General features: G+C 43.3%; 1 protein-coding gene across 1 annotated transcript in view; it reads right to left on the bottom strand.

Annotated features, from left to right (window-relative positions):
* The window catches only part of LOC136626666 (alpha-2-macroglobulin-like), a 109,400-nt gene that overhangs the window by 57,761 nt on the left and 27,826 nt on the right, over positions 1-23,813 (bottom strand). Inside the window, exons 8-13 of the mRNA XM_066601684.1 lie at positions 20,821-20,941; positions 19,857-19,971; positions 10,154-10,263; positions 9,635-9,808; positions 6,637-6,870; positions 3,631-3,703 (exon numbers count right to left, since the gene is read on the bottom strand). Coding sequence (XP_066457781.1) covers positions 3,631-3,703; positions 6,637-6,870; positions 9,635-9,808; positions 10,154-10,263; positions 19,857-19,971; positions 20,821-20,941 — 827 coding nt within the window. The remainder of the gene's footprint in view (positions 1-3,630; positions 3,704-6,636; positions 6,871-9,634; positions 9,809-10,153; positions 10,264-19,856; positions 19,972-20,820; positions 20,942-23,813) is intronic.

Genomic DNA, 23,813 nt, shown 5'->3' with positions numbered 1-23,813 from the left:
GCTACTTTCATATGACATATGGTGCTGTACTGATATCCTACAAGCCTAGTCTAAGGGCTCCTTCAGACAGATGTATGCACTATGTACAAGGCTTTTTTGCGCATGTATTGGCACATTTTACTGTACTTTTTGTGCACGCAGGGCATGTTCATTTGCATGTGACAGACGAACATGTCCCGATTTAGGTGGGTATTTAACCTAAAGGGTTACAGTATGTTATTTTTTAATGGAATTGTGCAGTATTTCATTCATTCCCTTGTGTATTGCACATGCATTTGCGCACCTCCTATAGACTTCTATGGCAACCTTCAGTGCACAAATACTCACAAAAATAGAACAAGTCCCATTGAAAGCAATAGAAGAACATTGTGATCCTCTGCCACAGCTGTGACAGCTGTGGCAGGGAATTCTGCAGTCCCATTGAAAGCAATGGGCTGCCAGCAAGCCCTGCAGGGGTTTCTGGGGAAAGGCTTTAAATATAAGCCCTTCCCTGAAAATCATCTATACAATGTGTTTTTAAAATAAAATAAAAATATATACTCACGTATCCTCATCTACCGGGGCTCAGGCGCATCCAGTCTGTCTTCTCCCTGCACTGGTCTGAAGCTCTTTCAGCAGGCAGGGATTTAAAATTCCCGCCTGCTGAAAGGGCTGTATCTGATTCATTGAATTCAATGAATGGTCAAGCGCTGCCTGTGATTGGCTAAGTGCTGTGACCAATCACAGGCAGCACTCAGCTGTCATTCATTGAATGGCTGAGTGCTGCCTGTGATTGGCTGAGCGTGAAACTCTGCCACAGCTGGCACAGCTATGACAGCGGTGGCAGGGGACTCTTTACTCCCCGTGGGGAGTCCCCTTGTCATTGAACACTGTGACAGTGCTGTCACAGTGTTCAGTGACAAGAGGACTCTCCGCTGGGGAATATTGACATGCACCATGGACCTATGCTTCACGCATGTCCTATGTTTTGCAGGTACGTGCGTTTGCATGCCTGTAAAACACGGACATGTGAACACGCCATAGGAAACCAATGATTTTAATAGATGCATGGTTTTGTGCACACAATTGTAAGCACATAACTCGCTCGTCTGAATGCCCCCTAATGAATTAGGTTTGAATGAGGTTAGTGATTTTTTGTCTATACAGAGCGGAAACTATCGGCTGGATATTTGTGCTTGTGAAACAGATTTTAATGTTGGGGAAAAGCTGTGTATAAGCAACTTTTTCTGAATGTTTACGCAGCAGAATTTAACATAGAGGTAATCAAAAATCCAAATCCCCAAGTGTTTCCGCAGGGGTAAGTTGCATTGCGGGTTTTAATGCAAATATGCATGTAAATACACATTGTTCCTTCAGTGACAAAGTTGAGTAAAGTAAATAAAACTAAGGGAAATAAAAATTGCAATAAAATTTGCGCCGAAAAAAATGCACCATTAGGGCGCCCACCCACTGGCGTTTGCGATTTTCGTGCGTGAAAAACGCAGCGTTCTTGCCGCATTTTCCGTGCGTTTTTCGCGGCGTTTTTTGCGGCGTTTTCGCGGCTTTTCCATTAATTTCCATTGACATTCATGGGTGCATTAGGAGAAAAATAAGGACACATATGCAACTGACAGTTCCTATGTTAAAAATCGCAACGCACCGCAAAAAAAAACGCCAGTGGACAGGAGTACATTCAATTCTAATTGCTCTTGAGAAAAAACGCAAAACGCAAAGAAAAAAAAATCGCCAGTGGGTGGGCGCCCTTAGCCTAGAAAAATGCCACAAATCCGCAAAAACAGCAACTTTATGTCTTGTGAATCTCAGGACGGTTGAACAACTGCCCTGCGGAAATTCTGCAGTGGTCATTCTGCAACGTATCTGTCCTGTGTGAAAGTAGCCTAAAACAGCCTCACTCTTGTGAGGACCATGCATGTCTATACCGTATATTAGACAGGCTACTCACTTGTTACAATGGTTACCATGTAAAGTTTTTCCTGCATGGTAATTGAATACGTTACTCAGTTCTCCTGCAGATATAAGTGATCACTGGGGGTCCCAGCAGCAGTTCATCCCCCAGTATTCAGGTGATTTTTGGTGACCTCTTCAATTTAGCAAACTACTTCTTTAAAGATGTTGAATGTCTGTGATTGGTCAAACACTCAACCAATCAGCAGCAGCGCTTCCAGGGGGTGGGAATTTTTCAATCCCTGGCTAGAAGAAAATAATAAGGAACCGTGATGGGGACCTGGGTAGAAGATGCAGCAGACCCCTAGACATCGCTTTTAGGTGATGTATTTTTTTTTCCTGTAACTAGGGCTTATTTTTGGGGCAGGACTTATATTTCCCTGCGGGGGTTGCCTTCATCCCATTGCTTTCAATGAGGCCGCAGCTGCGCTGGACCTATTGAAAGCAATAGGATAGCATCGCACTCCTATAACACAGCTGTGGCAGGGGATTCCTTCATCCCCACAGGGAGTCCCCTCATCACAGGATACTGTGACAGCATTGTGATAGGGGATGTGCAGAGGAGTGTGATCTGTGGCAGAGGAGCGTGATCTATGACAGCTTTCATGGATGTCCCCATATAGCTTAACCTTGTGACAGTACTTGCAGGGGATTCCTTCATCCGCATGGGGAGTCCCCTGGTCACTGAACACAGTTTTTTATACATGCGTTCTGCGTTTTGTTTGTTTTTTCACGCACCTATACATGCATGAAAAATGTGCTTGTCTGACTGAGCTCTAATGAAGTTATAGAGAGTTGAAATGATTAGCTCTTACCAATGAAAAGTGATAAACATAGTGGTTAAAGTGAGCCGAATTACCAGCTGATGTCAGATATCAGGTATTCCAGTGATGATAGGTTAATCAGAGTTCACATATTTCATATTGTTATGCACAGGAATGTGAGAAGATTTTTTTTTTATATAAATTTGCTTTTTTGTGTAATTTATTACATTGAATTGAAAATTGAAAAAATGAAAAACATTTGAATTTCTGCCAATTGTTCTCTATGTAAAGGATGAAATTAAAAGATACTGGCCCTCTTCAGGCCCTATTAGAAAGCCCAATCTGTATCAGAAAAACATTAGGCATCAAGTAAAAAAAATAACCCTTTGGGCTGAAACAGATGGGCGTGTTTTAGTCCTGTCATGCGGGTGTGAAAATCACGAAAACATAACAGGACGAAAAGAAACCATTCATTTCAACGGTTTTGTTTTCATTATTGGGGTTCTCTGGTGTAAATACTATCAACGAGCAAATATAGGACTTGCCCTATCTTTCTCACACGTAGTTTTTCTATGTGCGAGAAAGATGTGGTAGGACTTATCTTCCCGTTTTTCTTTTCAAACTCGCATGCAGTTGGAGTTTGAATAGTCAAAAAAAAACTGGTTCATGTACTAATACGCTCCATAGTGGCGAGCGTATTAGTGCTTGCACCCATGTGTTTTTGCGATTAGAATATATTGTTTTTAAAATATAAAATGTTGACCAGGGCATTTAGGCATTAAAGGCCTTAGAGGTCATGAAAGGGTTAACAAATCAGATTATTAAAGTAATGTACGGAGGATAAAGGGTACAGCAATCAATATTTCATAATTTTTTAGTTCTGTTCAATTTTTTTTAATATTAAGATGGACATTTTACTCACTTTGGCTGTTTGTTTGAGCATTGATATCTACTTTATGTTCCTTGTAGGAGAAGATTCCACTTTCGGTTATAAACTGTGAAAACATGGAGAGCAGGTCACATATTTATGAATAGGAAATACGTTGGTCTCAACATTTCTGTATTATTGTTACAAAAGGAGTCACCAGGTTACTGTTGCTGAAAAAAATCAAAGGTCTTACCCTGAATATACCTGACTTCTAGCACACATATATCCTGATATATGACCCCCCCTCCAACGTTATCATGATTGTGAAGACCATGGCACATCTGATGGATATGTCCTTGCAGGAACTTTCTTCAAGTCTCAAGTAACCTCTATTATTTCATCCAATTTCCCATATACAGATGGTCCCCGACTTGCGAACAGGTTCCGTTCCAGGAGCCTGTTCGCAAGTCGATTTGTTTGCAAGTCGAACAAATGCTTTTATGGAGCGGGATCGCTGGTGGATCCCACTCCATACAACGTCGGGTGCAGGCTGTTCTTACAGCGGGCACCCGGCGGCAGCAGTTCCGACGAGCCGTGGCGCTCGTCTGAACTGTTAACACTTTAAATACCGCTCTGTAAGAAACAGCCTGCACCCGACGTTCAGGGGGTCCGTACAGCGTCCCACGATGAGATCGCGGGACGCTATGTGGTTGCTAGGCAGCCGGGGACCTCCTGAAAGGCCCCAGGGCTGCCTATGCAGAGTGCCCATCAAGCGCACGGCTTGATAGGCGCTCTGCATAGACAGCCCTAGGGCCTTTCAGAAGGCCCCCGGCTGCCTAGCAGCCGCGATCTGACCGGACAGGCTTCTATCAGGCTTGATAGAAGCTTGTCCGGTCCCTGCACAGTATGATGTAATGCCATAGCATTACATCATACTGTGCAGGACAGATAGTTTGTATATTGCGAAATTCGTAACTCGAATGTTCGCAAGTCGGGGACTATCTGTAAATTAATAGTCCGCCTCAGAGGTGTTACTTGAAGCTTCTGGGCCCCAATGCAAAACATGTAACAGCGCCCCAACTATAATGCTTTATTTGTTGTACTAGGCTCCCGATATGGAGAAGAGAGGCCTTACGGGCCCCCTAGGGCTACTGGGACCAGGTGCAACCGCATCCTCTATAGTTACGCCAGTGGTCCTCCTCTTTGCAGACAAATCCAAGGGACTTAAAACTGAACACATAAATCTGGATACATACAGTAGCTCAGTGAAAATGTTCTCTTGTCAGTATTTGAGCATGTACATTCCTGAGTTCCAGACAGTAGTTCTCACTTAGCTACTAGTTAATCTGGACAGCTCCTGTGCTAAACACCTTGTGGTAACTTTGCTCTGCTGTGAGTTTACTGCACCTAGTGCTAAATTAAAGATTGCACTTGCTTTACGGCCAATCACAGCAATTGATGCCCTATTTAAACCCAAAACTTTGTGCTATAATTGTAGTATATTGATATGCCGAGCTTGTAACCAATTATTGTAACCAGAATCCAGATTCTGTCCACCTGTATAGAAGACATTCCTAATTACTGACTTTTTTCAATAGATTATGATGTATGTGCCCCCCCTCTCCTGTTCTGCTTAAGGGCTCATTCACATGGGAAAAAAGTCTCAGCTAGGGCTACAGAAAACGTCTGAACGGAAGAACTTTTGTAGCGCAGGTTGTGAACGTCAGGGCCATTCACACGGCCAGGACTGACCAAAAAGATGCGCTGCTGAAGAGAGAGAGATAGAGGGAGTCCCCAGGGAACCCCCTTCATCTCTCTCTCTCCAGTGAAAGGAAGCCCCGCTGTGGAGATGAAGGGGTGCCTCCAGTGCCTCCCTCCATCACCGGGGACTCCTTTCATGTTGGCGCGATACTGGAGTTTCCCTGCAAGGGAGAATGGGGAAATCCCCAGCGACACAACGCCGGGGTTCCCCTGCATCGTGCTGCTGGGGATTTGCTTATTCTCCCCTGCAGGGGAACCCCCAGCTTCACGCTGCTGGAGATTTCCTTATTCTCCCTGCAGGGGAACCCCAGCATCGTACTGCTGGGGAATTAATCTCCCTTTGACGGCCACCTTGCATAGTTTCCATAGGAGTCTATGAAGGCTTCTGTGATTTTCTGCCAAAAGATAGGTCAAGATTTATTTTTTTACGCAGCAGGGAATTTCAGTTGCCTAATTCCACCGCTGATGTCCTATCTTTTTCGTTGTGATTTTGTGACGTGGCTACAAATTATTCATCTGAAGGTTTCCATAGAAACCATTGGTTCCACTAGTCACGATTTTTTGAAGCATGTAACTTAGCTGCAGAAAATCGTCCGTGTGAAGGAGGCCTTACCTGTTCTTCATTGCCTTATATAGTGTAAAAAGTTGCAACCAAACTTGTAGAAAATCTGACTATATAGGGAAGGTGAACATAAAGGGTCAGCATTGCAATCTAGGCCCGCTGTGCACATGATCTCTGGATCACCAATCCACAAATACATAAATATACAAAACAGATCACAGAAATCTTGATGAAAAATGTTGCTGTTTATTTAAGCAGGAACATTCAAAGACAATTTAACATTTTGGCAGAAAAAAGGAATAACTGTTGGCATATCACATTGTATGTGGATGTACCTGCCTAAATAAACAGCAACATTTGTCAGTAATATTCCTGAAATACTTTGATCTATTTTGCATACTTGACTATATATTTTTATTATGATTTCACCACTTCAAGTCGACTAAATTGGTTGAAAAGAATCACGCTGCAGTAATATTCAGTCATCAGGGATTATGTAATCCTTTTCTTCTACTTTTTTAATACTTTATCAATAGAGCAAATCTAAGGATTCACTGGGGCTCTTTTTACACTACCGATGGGTTCAGTTTCCATCAGGTCTTCGTGTTGATTGATTGCAAGAACAGCATAGTTTGCTGTAAAAGAAAATAAACCCAAGGAAACCTGCTGACCCACTAATCAATAGGATCCATCTATGCCCAATTCGCTCCCAAAATATCAAGAAAAAGAATACTTACAATGTAGAAAAAGTGAAGATGATCGGTATCAGACTCAATGTTTTTCTTATGGATGTCATATTCCACATTCACTGACTGCTCAGAATTACATGATACGTCATTTGAATGCTTTTGTATAGACAGTAAGCTTTCACTTTTGGAATAAAATGGTAATAGCTTGAGCCAATCTTCCGGAATTCCAACTTGAAAAAAATCCCACATATACTGCTCATCAGTATCAAATGAGAGGCGCACCTGAGGAAAGAAATGACAACTGGGTGTTCAAACATTTTGTGTATCTTCCTAATGATAATTATTAACAAAAACTACAAACATACTAATTGTGGCGGACCATACAATGATTTGTATACTCAAAATTCTACATTGGTTTGCAAGTGATATAGTCTGGTCATTAAATGTCTGTCAACTATTTGTAATCAATGACATCATTCAGAATAATTTAAATATATAAATATGTTCTGATCATTTGATGGCTTGTAATAGTACAGATATTAGAGCTCTTCCCCACTGGCGATAAGATCTTCCAGTGATTTGAGAGTGAGTGAAAACAAATTAGTTTGAAACCAATGATCTTCAATGGTTTTATTGTCACTTGGGATGTTTTCACTCACTGCAAGTTCCTATAAGAAAATCTAAGATATCACCCATCATTTTCAATGGGGCCGGCAGCAACAGCGCCGGCCCCACTGAAATCAATGGGAGAACATTGAGGAAGAGCTGTGGAATCCCCCATTGCAGGGAGAGAAAGGGGGCAGAGCTACAGGGGATCTCTTACATATCTCCTAATATTGGGAGAGATAGGGGCGGGGTAGAGGACTTTCCCCAGGTGTGAGGCTAGAGAGGTTCTCATAGTCACTATGAGAACCCTAGAGCCCGTTTCCTCTCTAGCCCTGCCCCCGCACTCAGTGAAGCCCTAGGAAAGTTTTATAGCCCCGCCCCCTATCTCTCCAAATATGGGAAGATATGTAAGAGATCCACTGAAGCTCCGCCCTCTCTCTCCCCCTGGTCTGTTGAGGGCGTCCTGAGTCCAGCCTCCTTGTGTGCATGGCCTCATGCATACACTGGTCCCAACATTTCCTAACATTTCCTAACAATCTGGTAAGAACAGCCCAGGTGTTTGCAGTGGGTATATCCTTTTATACCCACCCTCAGTCGCCCTCTGTTTTCAGTGGTGTCATGAATGACAAAACTGGACTGCTGCAGAGGAGAACCGGGTTGTCTTCAGTGTCAAATCCATTTTTGGCTTGGGCACTGATGACGGCTGTGTTTGTGGCTAGAGACTTAGGGGTGTGCTCTTAAATCCTGCCTTTGCTGTGGAGCGGCACACTGCCCCCTGCTGGTGTGATATTCTGGGGGGAACAATAACAGCTCAGCGATGTGTTCAGGACATCCTGCAGCCACATGTGTTGTCTCACATGGCAGGGCTTCCAAGAGGAATTTTCCAGCAGGATTATTTTCCAGCTTGGCCGAACACAAAAGGGGGTCACAGGAACACCTCCACAACATTGCCACACCTCCATGGGCTGCCCAGTCGCCAGATTTATCACCGATAGACGATGTATGGAACCATTTGGGACACCAACTTTGACAGAGTTTGCAAGATCTAGAGGCTCAATTCCAGAAAATGTGGAGCGATATGCCGCAGGATACCATACAGGACCTGTATGCCTCTATGCCCACCTGTATTACATTGTGCATCCAAGGTAGAGGCAGCCCAACAGGGTACTAGAGCCTCCATGGCCACTCGAATCATATTGTGCATCCAAGCTAGAAGCGGCCCAACAGGGTACTAGAGCCTCCCTTAGTTTTCCACAATAAGTGATCCTTTTGCTTTGATATTGTAATATATCAATGTTACATAGAAAGTTTAACTTGATTCTGACAACTCCTTCTAGATAATTGATTTATTTTTACAATGAGTGTATATTAGAAAATTGTATAAGTTTTCATCGCACAATAAATAATCCTTATTTGTTGAAAATGGAATACCCTTTTTAAGGGAACCTGTCACAATAATAATGCTGTCCAATCTGCAGGCAGCATGTTATAGAGTAGGGGTAGCTGAGCAGACTTATATATAGTTTTTTTGGGTACAGATTCAGTATAACATTTTTTTCATTGAAAATTGTTTTCATTCTTGGTTTAGAAGTCCAGTGGCCATTTCTACTTAGTGACTGACAACCTTTCATGTATGACTGTGCATCGTGATAGCTATCAATCACTGATAAGACCGCCCACTGGACTTCTAAGCATAGAGAGAACAGAGTTTTCAATGAATAAAAAATAAGTTCTACTAAGTCTTTACCCATACAACTATATATCAATCTTCTCAGCACTTCCTCCTCTATAACATGATGCCTGCAGTTTGGACTGTGTTATTAACATGACATGTTCCTTTTTATTGTATAATAAAATTGGTCCTTGTACCTGCCTCATTAATCCGGTTTAATGGCTCTACCATATGTGTAAGGGATGGAACAAAGGTTCATTGCTGCTGTGCATTTTACAAGAGTATTAACTGTAAAAGCTCTCTAGTTTTAGGCATCTTCTGACATTTCATGTTGAGGGTGCCTGTCCACGGGCGTGATTTCGCCGGTGGTAAACCACAGGCGAATCATGCCCTCTAAAGCTTTCCATAGCACTGCTATGGAAAGCGCTGACACACTGTCCACGAGCGGAGAATCACTGCGATTCTCCACTCGCGGCAGGCAATTCGCAGCATGCTGAGAATTGCCCTGATTCTCCCCGGTCAGCCTATCTATCAGATAGGGCTGACCGGCGGAGATTCGGCGGCAGCTCTTGCTCCCGGGCGGCCTCTCACCTATTCATTTCATTGCTCTGAATGTTCAGTAGCTCTGAACTATGTTGACAGAAGCTCCGTAACACACCATGGACAACTTTGTTCTAGCAATTGTGGATGCTCCCGCTCAATGTGCATCAATACTGTTCTTATGTACAAGAATAAAATGTACTTATATGTAACGATCTTCTGACATACCCTCAAAGTAATAAGTGATTGCCGTTTGGAGGTGTCAACAGTAAACTGTGCAATTCCACTTAAGTCGGTTACCAGTTTCATAGGCATGACATGATTATCGACTTCATCATATTTTACATATAGGGATACAACTTGATTAGCCACTGGCTGTTTCTTCTCATCACTGACTTTAACCTGAGGAAGAGTAAAGGAAGCAGTTGGTAGGAACCTTCTGAAGCAGCAGATCCACCAGACATCACACCTATGAATTGTCCTCTTAGGTGTCCTACATATTAATGTAAGCACGCTATGAAGCCCTATTGTACCATAATAGTGGAGGTTCCAAGATCACAGATTTCCCTAATGTAATCCTCTCTAATGTTTTAGCAGGATCTCTGCTTTGATATATTAGAGGGCTTTTTCATAGTATAATAAATGTAATCTATAACTGTACATCATTACCACATAAGAAAAGCTCACTTCCCCTCCTGCCTTAAATATAAAATTAGCTATCTCCTCACTTGAAAAGTTTTACCTTACCTTGCCATGATATGGAAACCCTGTTTGGTAAAGATTTTCACATTCCACGAATTCAATTGTGTTCGTTACTTGGGAGAGGTGGAGCTCAACGGACGCTTTTTCACTATAGCCTGAGAGAATGAATTCAGATTTTTAGAGGGAAGGGAGCAAAATTTATTTGTGGTAACCTGCAATAGGAATCTGGGGTTGCACAAAATACAATTTTTTATGTTCTTATAATGTTTTATGATAGGCACGTTCTATATTGTTTTCAGTATTTACTTAAGATTACATAATGCTCTAAAATGATAACATATGTTTATAAATGTACTTAAAGGGGTTGTTCAGTTGCAATCTATTGATGGCCTACCCTCAAATAAGTTATCACTACCGTGTTTCCCCCCAAATAAGACCCTGTCTTATATTCATTTTTGCCCCCAAAGTGGCACAGGGTCTTATTTTCAGGGAGTGTCTTATACTCACCTAGCAGTCGCTGTCCGGGTCCCTCACGCTGGTCTCCTGCGCTCCTGCAGGCTTCTCGTGCACTTGCCAACGCCAAGAGATCATCTCTTGCTGGTAACAGGGCTTGAATGCCCCGCCGCCTCAGCCAATCAGAGCAACCTTTTGCTGGAGGCGGGGTATTCAAGCAACAGATGATCTGTCGGCACTGACAAGTGCACGGGAAGACTGCAGGAGCGTCGGAGACCAGCGGGAGGGACCTGCTAGGTGAGTATTGCTTTTCTAAAATTTAGTGTAGCTAGGGCTTATTTTCGGGGGAAGGGCTTATATTTCAAGCCATCCTCCCTCCAAAAATCAGGGCAGGGCTTATAATCGGGGTAGGTCTTATTCCCAGGAGGAACACGGTAGTAGATTGGCAGGGGTCCATTGCCTGGGACCCCCTGTCAATCAACTGTTTGCCAGGCAGGTGTGCTTGTGCAATTGAGTGGATTCATTTAAATGGATGTGTTTGCACACTGTATATGTTGCAGAGGCTAAGCCAGCAGCAGAGAATGATCATAGAGTATCAGATGCTGTATACAGTTAGCGGGCGCTCTATGGAGGTTGGTCACTTGACACATGTGGAGTGTCTGCAGATCAAATACAGGTGTGTCATTTTAGCCTGCTTTGAGGAAGTAACCAAAATAGTCAGTTGTGATGACGCACTGATCAGTATGACCCTCCATGTTGTCTGCATGCTGGACCAGATGCTACAGGGCCTCTGGGATAATATGTTGTTGTCACAGGAGGAGGAGGGGATAAGAATCTCTCAATTGTCTGGCCAGTCCACCATTGCTCAACACATCAGGAGGATGGCTTTGGGTAAGAAAGGGGAGTGCCTTCTCCAACATGTTTCTCTACCCATGGGAGAAGCATAGAGGAGGGAGATAATATAGGCATGGCATGTTCCTTCTATCCATTGTAGGTGGATGGCGGGACCAGCCAGAGGATAGTGTTAGACCTAACTCTAAGGAATATGGCGTATCACCCTCAGGCAATTTGTGGCATATAAGTGATTTTGTATTGCAGTGCTTGCAGTAGGACTGTCACATAGCTCTCATCAGAAGATCAGATTTTTACTGGGCTGCGACTTTCCTAGATCCCCACTTAAAGGCCAAAATGAAAAATCTCATTTCGGTAAAGGAGAGGGACCTCAAAATGCAGCACTGTCAGGACAAACTCTTAAGCAGCTTGAGCAGAGCATTTCCCCTCGGCTGTAGGTATCTATCCGCAATGGATTATCAGGAAACTGCAATCTAACAGAGGCGTGGCATAGGTTTTTCACCTGTTGAAGCCTGCAACAAAAGCACAGGGTATGACTTATCCATGATGTTCTAAGAGTATGTCAAGTCCCGCATGGATGTCCTCAAACATGGCGTTGGCCCCTTTCACTTCTGGGTGTCTAAGCTGGATGAGTGGCCAGAGCTTGCACAACATGCTTAAGGGTGCGTTCACACGAGCGCATAAACGGCGCGTTTTTGCACCCAATCGTATAAATGTGACCATCTGAGGCATTGATTTCCAATGTATTCGTTCACACGGGCGATTTTACGGCGCGTAAAAACGGCAACCCCCCAAAAAAACGGAACATATGCGACCGAAATACGCGCCAACGCATATTCGATGGCCGAAAAGACTGTTTGAAAAGTAGGAACAAACGAAAATACGCTTTCTAGCTCTGGTCGTGATCGGCGAAAAACGTTCTTTCCGGCGATTATACGCTGCGCTCGTGCGAACGTAAATACGCCTACGTTCGTGTGAACGCACCCTTAGAGGTGCTTGCCTGCCTCTCTGCCAGTGTGCTACCAGAAAGGGTGTACAGCACAATTGGAAGCTGTGATAACTGATCCACACTTCTGCCTGTCCACAGACAATTTGGATCACCTGACATTTATAGAAATTAACCAGGCATGGATTTCACATGCCTTCTGCACCCCAATGGCAGATTCTATTGATTAATTAGCATCCTGGTAACTTTTACTCACATATGACTGAGCATAGCTTTATACTAAAGACCACAGTCTGTGTGGTGGTGGTGCTGCTTTCCTTCTTCTGCTTCTGCCATGTTTCCTCCTCCTAATTCCCCCCAAATGAGAAATATGTAAATATGGAAGTACGGAGCTACAGCTCTCATGTTTCCACAAGGAGCACACTCTGCCCTCAAGGTGCTGGTGGTGGTGAAACTGCCGCTGCTCTTCTTCTCCTCTTCTGCTACCATGTGTCCTCCTCCTGCCTTCTTCCAAAAAAAAAAACATTTTCTAAAGCACAAGAAACAGCTGCAGCTCTATAGCTTTTCTTTGGAGAAGACCTGCTCTTAACTGTTCTGTTCACCTATTAGAATTTGTCCTTTGCAAATTTTATGACATTGCTTTTAAAACAAGCACCACACCTGCTGTCTCCCTTGGCATAATTTATGGTAACTTTACTGCTTTTCTGAAGAGGAGTAGTAGGCCCATGCTGAAGTGCTGCGTTCACCTGGCAGAATTTGTCCTTGCAAAATTTATGACATTGCTTTTAAAGCAAGCAACACACTTACTATCTCCCTTGGCGCAATGATTAATCTAGCAGACCCTATGTGGGCCTTCTTTTGACAGTGACACACGTGTTACAGGGTCTGATTTTAAGGAATGCTGCCATTAAATAGGTGGCGCTGTAGAGGTATTATTTGCATATATTTCCCAGAGGAGCAAGCATGGCCTTGTAAGTCTCCTCACTCACCTCTTAGGTGTTTCCACACACCTTCTAGTTGCTCTCCTTGAAGAGAAATGATACCCATCCTGACCTATGTCACAGGCGTCTCACTAACCAAGCCAGAAACCTACTCCACACTGATGAGGGGCAAAAACCCTGAAACAGCTTTCTGTGTATGGTTTTCTGGCTTGGATTTCATTTTCCAATCATTGTTTTAAAGACTTTTTAAAGTGTCTGACATTGATTTGAAGGAATACTGCCATCCAATAGGTGGCGCTGCAGAGGTATTGTTCCATCTTACGTATTTGCATAAATATCCCAGGGGAGCATGCATGGCCTTATAGGTCTCCTCACTCACCTCTTAGGTGTCTCCACACACCTTCTAGGTTGTCTCCTTAAGGAGAGATGATACTCCTCCTGACCCATATCACAGGCCTGTCACTAACCAAGCCTGAAACTACTGCACACTGATGAGGGGCAAAAACCCTGAACCAGGTGTCTGTGTATGGTTTTCGGGCTTGGTTTTTAATTCTCAATCATTGTTTTAAAAACTTGTTTAAAAGCTCTGACATTGATTTGAAGGAATGCTTCCATCCAATAGTTGGTGCTGTAGAGGTATTGTTCCATCTTCCTTATTTGCACAATTGACTCTTACAAACTGTACTCTATTTTGGGAAAAGTACAGTGTTTCCTAGATGTGTGAATGTATTTCCATGCAATTTGGGGGTGGGGGCTTTGGCTGCATTGGGAACCTTCAGGAGGGCAAATTAGTAACCCTGATTTTTACTCCCATTGACTTTACTGGGAGTCGGAATCGATCGTCCTGACTCACGATGATTTTTGTGAAATTAGTCCGATACCAACATGAACCAATTATTCCGCTAATTGCTCATCACCAGTTAAAGCCACGATCATCAGAAGTTATTGTCACTAATTTATTTCAAATAGATCATTGATCCAGGGAGTTCTTCAGACTGCTAAATTTGGGGTCAAGAATGAATTGACTCCAAATTTCGTATATGGTACGACAAATGAGGAAAATTGGCTTCCACCACATAGGTTTTTTTGTCTTCCCCTGGATCAGCATTGCAAGATGATGGGCTGAATTGGATGGACGTGTGTCTTTTTTCAGCCTTACACACTATGTTACTGTGTAACTGTGCCTTCATCTTTGTCGTACTGTGAAGCTTTTGGACCGAGTAAATGGAAAATGTAACTGTTTTCTCCCCTGACACTCTGGACTTATTTAGGGGTAAACACTGCACTACACTATCAACACACTAGGGAGAGGAGACCAGCGCAAATGCACATCACCATCAACCCCACATACTTTTTTAAAACTGTGTGTGACTAATGGAGTTGGAGAGTGACACAATGTGACAAGTGTAAGGCGTACCATCCATCATGTAGTCCAGGGGCGTAACTATAGAGGGTGCAGGGGATGCGGTTGCACCCGGGCCCAGAAGCCCTAGGGGGCCCATAAGGCCTCTCTTCTCCATATAGGGAGCCAGGTACTATGAATAAAGCATTATAGTTGGGGGCCCTGTTACAGGTTTTGCACTGAGGCCCAGAAGCTTCAAGTTATGTCTCTGTGCAGCATGGTTTAGGTATGGGTACGGGTACAGATACAGATAGAGGGGGGAGGGGCCCAGCTCACGTTTTGCATTAGGGCCCCTGAGCCTTTAGTTACGCCCCTGATGTAGTCCTAATCATTACAGTCATATTTAGATGCCATAATCAGCAGTACAGGATTCATTCATTACTATCATTTTGTTTAAAGGGTCTGGCATTGATTTGAAGGAATGCTGCCATCTAATAGGTGGCACTGCAAAGGTATTGTTTCATCTTACTTATTTGCATATATATCCCAGAGGAGCATGCATGGCCTTATACGTCTCCTCACTCGCCTCCTAGGTGTCTCCATTACCTTCTAGGTGCTCCCCCTGACCCACATCACAGGCCTCTCACTAGCCAGGCCAGGCACCTACTAAACACTTATAAGGGACAAAAACCCTGAACCAGCTGTCTGTGTATGGTTTTCTGGATTTGTTTTCAATTCCCTATCATTGTTTTAAAGACTTGCTTAAAAGGTCTGACAATGATTTAAGGGAATACTTCCATCCAATAGGTGGCGCTGCAGAGGTATTGTTCCATCTACCTAATTGTTCCTCATGTAGTCAAGCCAACTCCTAATCATTACAGTCCTGACATATTCACATTCCATAATCAGCAGTATAGGATTCATTAATTACTAATTTACTATAATTTTGGTCTAAAGCACTACAATACCAGGCAAGGCTATGAATATCTAATCTCACCATTATCTTCTCTTTGCATCTGCAGCTTTGGTATATCCAATAAACAATTAGATTATTGCAGTGATCATAGTAGCAACATGAAAGTGTTAGGTATTGCGGTGATGTGCTGTTTATAATGTCCTAGCTGTATTAGGCCCCCTGTCCACGGGCGATGCGAAGTCCTGCGGCTGATCTCCGCGGCGGGAGCCGCCGCCGATTCTCCGCCAGTGAGCCCTATCTGATAGATAGGCTGGCCACTGAGAATTGGGGCAATTCGCAGCATGCTGCGAATTGCCCGTCGCGAGCGGAGAATCGCAATGACTCTCCGCTCGTGGACAGGTGCCGGCGCTTTCCATAGCAATGCCCATGGACAGGCACCCTAAAGGCCTCGGTCACACGGGCGTTTTTTCCCGTTGAGTGAGTGAGTGCTGCCTCTGATTGGCTCAGCGCAGGGACCAATCAGGGGCAGCTCTCAGCTGTCATTCAGCTGAGAGCTGCCCCTGATTGGTCCCTGCGCTGAGCCAATCAGAGGCAGCACTCACTCACCCATTCATGAATTTATGAATGGGTGAGTAAGAGCTGCCTCTGATTGGTCAGGCTGTGACCAATCAGAGGCAGCTCATTCAGCAGGCGGAGATTTTAAATCCCCGGCTGCTGAATACTACTCAGAGCAGTTCAGGAGAACTGCCGGCCGGCCGCGGCTGAACTCCGTCTGCCGGGACCAGGTGAGTATATATATATAATTTTTTTTACACATTTCTGGATGAATTTCAGGGAAGGGCTTATATTTTTAAGCCCTTCCCGAAAATTTATCGTGCGCTCGCCAGCAGCCCATTGCTTTCAATGGAGCCGGCTGTATTGCCGGCTCCACTGAATTCAATGGGCAAACATCATTCTTCTCTGCCACAGCTGTTACAGCTGTGGCAGAGGAGAATGATTTGTCTACTATATGTTCTCAATGGGATCGGCGCTGCTGCCGCCGGACCCATTGAGCGCATATAGAGAAGAGAACAGGAATCGCAGATAGGTGCGATCTGCGATTTCTGTTCTATAATTTATCGGACGAGCGCATAAAAAGCGCTCATGTGTCCGATACCATTGCAAAGCAATGGTTCTATAAAATCGCCGGACGCATGCGCAAATCGCGCGAAAGAACGCCCGTCTGACTGAGGGCTAAATGTGCACTTTGTTTATAGGCTGTTGACAGAAAAAATAAACTGTTATCGACCACCCACTGTAAATGAACAGCAGGTGGTCATGCAAGAGATAGCTGAGCCTGCTCCATACCCGGCGGGTATTGGTTGTCTGAAGCAGCTGGCACCTGTTGGCAAAGGCTACAATTGTTATTGCCTTCACCATCCTCGAGGGGGGTCCATGTTGCATAATATGACTTAAATCCGTTAAGAAAATACCCCCTTTTCAAGCACATGCTCACATGGGCAGCCATGTCCATTCATGTGATTATACTAATTAATATTGGGCTGTTTATGTGAGTAGCAATATGAGAAATTGGGAAGAATACTAGATCTGGTTAAACTGATTCCAGTGCACCTTCAGTGTGCCATTTTTTCCAGTGATGGAGATTGTGAAAGGAAAGGGTCTTGGGAAGATGGCTGCAAGTGGTTAGCACATCATGATGGTGGCTGAATTATAAAAAAACAGCAATATTTCAAAGTTATTTCTTTGGTCTCACCATACAGTATTTCTAGGTAATTTTAATTTGTTTATTTGATTGCCCTTGTTTCCTCCCGCAATATACGTGTAAAATAGCTGCAGGATAGATGTGCCCCTATTTACTAATATTGTCTAAAGACAGTCTAAACCAGACCTGGGCAAAGCACGGCCTGCGGGCCACATCCGGCCCGCTGAATAGCTCGGACCGGCCCGCAAAGAGTGTCCTGGTGACTCACCAATGAGTCCGGTGTCAGCAACGGGAAGCAGCGAAACTATGCACTCCGAAGCCTTGTCCATTTTGTTCACTTCTGTGCTGTGCTAATAGTTATTCAGGCCTTACTTATTCAAGCACCTCTACCAATGACGTAGGCTTGAATAACTTTATTAAACAGCACATAAGTTAACAAAATGGACAAGGCTTCGGAGTTTGTAGTTTCACTGCTTCCCGATGCTGAGTAAGTGATGCCACTGTAACTTCTGAGTGCCAGGATGCTCGTTGCGGACCTTGGGGAGTGCCAGGACAATCGTTCCACGCTCGTCATTGGTAAGTGTCAGGACTTTTCCCTTTGCATTGTAATTAGAATAATAATACTAATAATATTCACTTTTTAATCTCTCTTCTTGGGGCAGCTCTCTGTGCCCTCTCCTAGGAGCATACTACTGTGTATTAAAAAAATCTATTTTCCGAGGTTAGCTGTTAACCCTTAAATATGGCGGCTAACATTAAAAAAAGAAAAATTGATGCAGAATGCCGAGTTTTTAACAAAGAATGGACTTCTAAATATCTATTTACTGAAACCAAAGGTAAAGCTGTGTGTTTAGTTTGTGGAGAGCAGATAGCTGTATTTAAAGATTACAATTTGCATCGCCATTATGAGACTAAACACGGAGAGAAATACAAGAACTTGACGGAGGCAGAGCGGGCACGGGTATCTGAAGATTTGCTAGCAAAACTGCAAAGTCAGCAAGGATTTTTTAAAAAGCTTCACTCATCCAGCGATGCAGCCGTAAAGACCTGCTTTGTAGTATCCTACAAAATTGCAAGAAACAGTAAGCCATTCTCTGATGGGGAGTTTGTCAAAGAATGTTTGGTGGACTCTGCAGCGCTAATTTGTCCTGAGAAAAAAGAAGCATTCGCAAATGTGCCCCTCTCCAGGCGAACTATAACGAGACGGGTCGAAGACATAGCGGGGAATTTGTTGGTCTGGCCCTCTAAAACCATTCCAATTTCTCATGTGGCCCCATGGGAAAATTAATTGCCCACCCCTGGTCTAAACCCTTTCCAAAAGTATGCTGTATATGTATGGTGCATATTGGGTATCATTGTATGGAGCAGGCTTGGAAGCTAAGCCTAATACATACAATGGCGGGTGGCAGCTGTCTATGCCCGCAACAGAGACGATGACAGACAACTCTGATGGTGACTGTTAACCATTTAACTGCTGCTGTCAATTCTGACAATGGCATTTAATGACATGAAAAAAATGTGCAAGAAAAATGCAGGTGTGCAGGAGCCCTTAGACAGCTTTGTATAACTTTATATTAGCTGTTACTTTACACCAATTTTTATATCAAAATGTCCCTTTTTTTTTGCACAGTGTCCCATTCAGACGACCGTTTTTCCGCAGGTATTTCCGCAGTTTAAAAGTTGCACATAAAATGCGCCCATGCAAGCATTGGATTTCAATGGCTTCATTCAAACGAACGTGTTTTTTCCATGCAAAATATTTGTGCAAGTAAAAATAGGACCTATTCGATCTTTTTCGGCAGTCTTTTTAATACAGCAATAAAAAGATAGGTCTTGACTAGGGATGAGCGAGTATACTCGCTAAAGCACTACTCGCTCGAGTAAAGTGCTTTAGACGAGTATCTCCCTGCTCGTCCCTGAAGATTCGGGAGCCGCCGCAGCTGACAGGTGAGTTGCGGCGGGGAGCAGGGGAGAGCGGGCGGGAGAGAGGGAGAGAGAGATCTCCCCTCCGTTCCTCCCCGCTCTCCCTCGCCGCTCCCTGCTCCGCGGCGGCCCCCAAATCTTCAGGGACGAGCAGGAAGATACTCGTCTAAAGCACATTACTCGAACGAGTAGTGCTTTAGCGAGTATACTCGCTCATCCCTAGTCTTGACCTATCTTTCAACGTGTTATACAGCAAGCTCCCATAAATTCCTATAGCAGCTGCAAAAAATGGAGGGGGAGGGAGTTAACCTGCGTACAACGCTGGGAGAAGAAGACAGCTCACCCTAAATAGGCATTAATTGTCATTCCGAGCATTTTACTTCGATCGTTGCTTGCCATCGCTTCAGCATGTTTCTTTTACATATACACAGCAGCGCCCCGTGTGAATAGCTTAAAATATGCAAATCAATGTCCGGAGTCAATCGTGGCAAAAATTCATGTATGCGAATATATACTCGAGCAAAAATGCAACAATACATGGGGAATAACATCGGTACAATGCTGTGATTTTTATGCAGTGTTTTACCATACATATGTGTGAGCCCAGCCTAATGTGAAGTCATTTTCATTATTGTTTTTAGCAGTGTTGCAGTGTTTCCTTCCTATCACTTACCTGTGCCATCTTCTGTCAGTTCACATTTAATTTGTAAACACTTTTTGCCATCTGTGGCTGTGAAATTAAATTGTTCAAGCTGGATCTCTCTGGAGACACATCCTTTACTGTCAGTCTATAAAGAAAATATCAATAATGTTAACCAGAAGGGAATATCACAGTAATATTGCTGTTTCCATCTCCATTGTCAAAAGCACCAGTTGCTCAGGACATGCAGCTCTCAGGATAGAATTGATAGTCAACAATGAGGAAATCAAACTAAGAGGGCCACACAAGCTCTTTAGAGGGTGATAAAGAAATTCCTATTACAGTTACTGCTGATGATAAAAGGCCCTTGTCACACAATTATAATGAATGAGTTCACAGTTTATCCTCCTAACTGTATACTTATATGTTTGTAGCTAATTTAGGTGGCTATATAGAGTAGTGATAATCATGCTGTCCTCCCAGCAGGCAGAGATGGTACAGGCTCTAGCTGCTCATGTGATGCTGTGCTGATGCATCATGAGATTGATAGGACAGGATAGTGAAACAGAAAGCAGGCACAAATCTCAACATCAAGATCGTGCCTGATAAGCATCAGACAAGCAGCTGCACTGCATGCAGGTGCCTGCAATAGCAATAGGATACATCCAGAGTGTGACAGGCAATCAGGTGAGGGGGACAGCAATGGAAAAATGAATGTGTTTTCACCAGAGTAGCCCTTTAAGGAATTACAAACCGATAGTAAGGATTTCAAAAACTCCTTACAACAGGACTTATCTAACTCAGTCTTTTGATGAATCTATGAATAAATTAGATGCTGTTGTTGCCTCTGTGGAGAGGTACAGATAACACTGCTTTACCATTAGGTTTTTTTCACACACATATCAGCCCCCTGACTATTTTTTTTAACCCCGAAAGCTCTTTTAAGAAAATATAAAATAGCAGTATTTAATAGGGGTTCTATAGTGTTTTTTCTCACCTTCTCTCCTTTAATGGTTATACAATTTTGCTTATATGCTTCTTCTTCACTGTTGTGGACGAGTATTTCCTCACATACCAAAAGATCAATGGAGCCTTCCACTGCCTTTCCATAAGTATAGCTGGAAATGAAGACACGAGTTACAGATGCTGTCACTCCCTTATGGGCTGTTCAACTACTGTCTTCACTATCAGTCCAATTTAGAGGTTTAGGTCTCATTAGGAGAAATGGTATAGTGATACTTTATTACTCTTTCAAAGTAATTTTTAACTTTCTCTGAAGTGTATAGAAAATTGCAACTATAGATTCAGAAATCTGAAAATTTCTGAGTCCAAAGACAAAAGGACATGGGACTGGAAGAGGTAATCCAGCCCTTTCGTCCTCGCAATTGAAGAATCGAGAACCTGTGATTAAATAGGCACTACATTTTGAACAAACTGATTCTTATATGCTAATGTGATAACTAGCAAAAGCACAAATCATTGTATTTACATAAAATATATTGTGCTGAAAAATCTTTCTCAAATGCTGGCCACTAGGGGTCTCCCTTTCTTCTAATTTGATGCCCACTACATGTTGTCATGTGAAGTCTGTTTCTAGTAACAGAGACACTGAAACCGATTACAGGGGGAATGGGGAAACTTTTCTTGCTGCGGTCTCATGCTACTCATAAAGGTCTATAGAAAGGCAAAAGGGAGGAGGAGAGAGCTGAAACTGTGGGTATGCTTTAAAGGGGTGTTAAGGGGTTTGCCACAAAAAAAACGTTATCTCCTATCCAAGAGTAAGGGATAACTTGCTGATAGCAGAGAGATGGTGAGGGAATACTTAGCTAACTTAAATGAATTAAAATCTCCAAGTCCAGATCCTGGGATACTGAAGGAAGCAGCAGATGTGATTACTGAACCACTCGCCATAATCTTTGAAAGTTCCTGGAGAACAGTGGAAGTCCCAGAAGATTGGAGAGGGGAAAATGTTGCCCCTATCTTCAAAAAAGGGAATAAGGTGAAGCCAGGAAACTTCAGGCCTGTGAGCCTGAGCTTTATTCTAGGAAAAATCTTCGAACAAATTATTAAACAGCGTGTATGCAAGTACTTGGATGAGAATGCAGTAATTAACCAGAGACAGCATGGGTTTGTAAGCCAGACTAATCTAATTTCTTTCTATGACAGAATAACGGACTGGGTTGATCCCAGTGACATGCAATAGATATAGTATATCTTGACTTCAGTAAAAGATTTGACAAAGTATCTCATGTCATCCTTATTGAAAAAAATTACCAAATATGGGATTGACAAGATAACTGTTAGGTGAATTCACAACTGGTTGAGTGATTGTACTCAAAGAGGGGTCATCAATGGCTGCACATCTAATTGGAAGAATGTGGCAAGTGGAGTACCATAAGGCTCTGTCCTAGGCCCAATGTTCTTCAACATTTTTATAAATGATCTGGAGGAGGGAATTGGGGGAAAAATGATCAAATTTGCTGAAAACGCAAAGCTAGAGGAGATAGCTAACAGTATAGGAGAGAGAGAAGATTAAAAAAAAATCTAGAAAAGCTTGAACAGTGAGCGGCGACTAACAGAATGGTATTTAACAGGGAGAAATGCAAAGTCCTACATCTAGGCAAGAAAGTACAAAAGTACTTTAAAAAGTACAAAAAGAATGTGAGGAATTGAGCTAAGCAGCAGTACATATGAAAAAGACTTGGGTATACTAATAGATCATAGACTGAACATGAGTCAATAGTGTGATGCATCAGCAAAAAAGGCAAACACAATTCTTGGATGCATTAAGAGAAGCATAGAGTCTAGATCACATGACGTAATTATACCCCTCTACTCTTCCTTAGTCAGACCACATCTGAAATATTGTGTCCAGTTCTGGGCATCCTAATTTAAAAAAGTTCAGTGAAGAGCTACCAGGATGGTGAGCAGTCTGCAAACCATGTCCAATGAAGAACAATTAAGGGGGTTGTCCCGCGCCGAAACAGGTTTTTGTTTTTTTTTAACCCCCCCCCCCCCCTACCCCGTTCGGCGCGAGACAACCCCGATGCAGGGGTTAAAAAAACAAACCGGAGAGTGCTTACCTGAATGCCGGCGGTCCGGCGTCTTCATACTCACCTGCTGAAGATGGCCGCCGGGGTCTGCTCCCTCCGTGGACCGCAGCTCTTCTGTGCGGTCCATTGCCGATTCCAGCCTCCTGATTGGCTGGAATCGGCACGTGACGGGGCGGAGCTACACGGAGTCGGCATTCTGCACGAGCGGCCCCATTGAAGACAGCAGAAGACCCGGACTGCGCAAGCGCTGCTAATTTGGCCATCGGAGGGCGAAAATTAGTCGGCTCCATGGGAACGAGGACGCCAGCAACGGAGCAGGTAAGTATAAAACTTTTTATAACTTCTGTATGGCTCATAATTAATGCACAATGTACATTACAAAGTGCATTAATATGGCCATACAGAAGTGTATAGACCCACTTGCTGCCGCGGGACAACCCCTTTAACAGACTTTCCATCTTTTGAGCAATGAAAAGAGGTACAACTAAAGTAGTGCGTTAAGCATGCCATGCCAAATTTTTGGGACAGGCTATGCCCCTTTATGCTTAGTCACACCCTCTGTATCCTGTAATACAGCTCATAAGTGACCCCCTCACAGCAATAGTGGGCAAATCTGGGACTGTCTCGCCATCTCATTTGCTCTGGCTGGGACACGTACTAAACCAGCAACCGAATTATCACATCTTCAAGTCCAATTGAGTGATGAGAACAAAAGTTTAAATTAAAAAAAAAATGTTCCCTCCAAAACTCACCTTTTTATATAAAAATACATATATTATGTATTTCTGCTTCATAAAATTCTGCACTATAAAATTATTATATTTGTTACACTGCATTATGAATAGTGTAAAAAAAAAGCTAGAATTGGTATTCATCCACCTCCCAAAAAGTGCAATAAAAAGTGATCAGAATGTAACCTAAAATAGTATCAATGAAA

Source organism: Eleutherodactylus coqui, chromosome 4 (genome assembly GCF_035609145.1).
Source record: "Eleutherodactylus coqui strain aEleCoq1 chromosome 4, aEleCoq1.hap1, whole genome shotgun sequence".
Classification (NCBI taxonomy): Eukaryota; Metazoa; Chordata; class Amphibia; order Anura; family Eleutherodactylidae; genus Eleutherodactylus; species Eleutherodactylus coqui.
The sequence above is the reverse complement of the archived record's forward strand: the minus strand, read 5'-3'. Positions and strand labels throughout refer to the sequence as shown.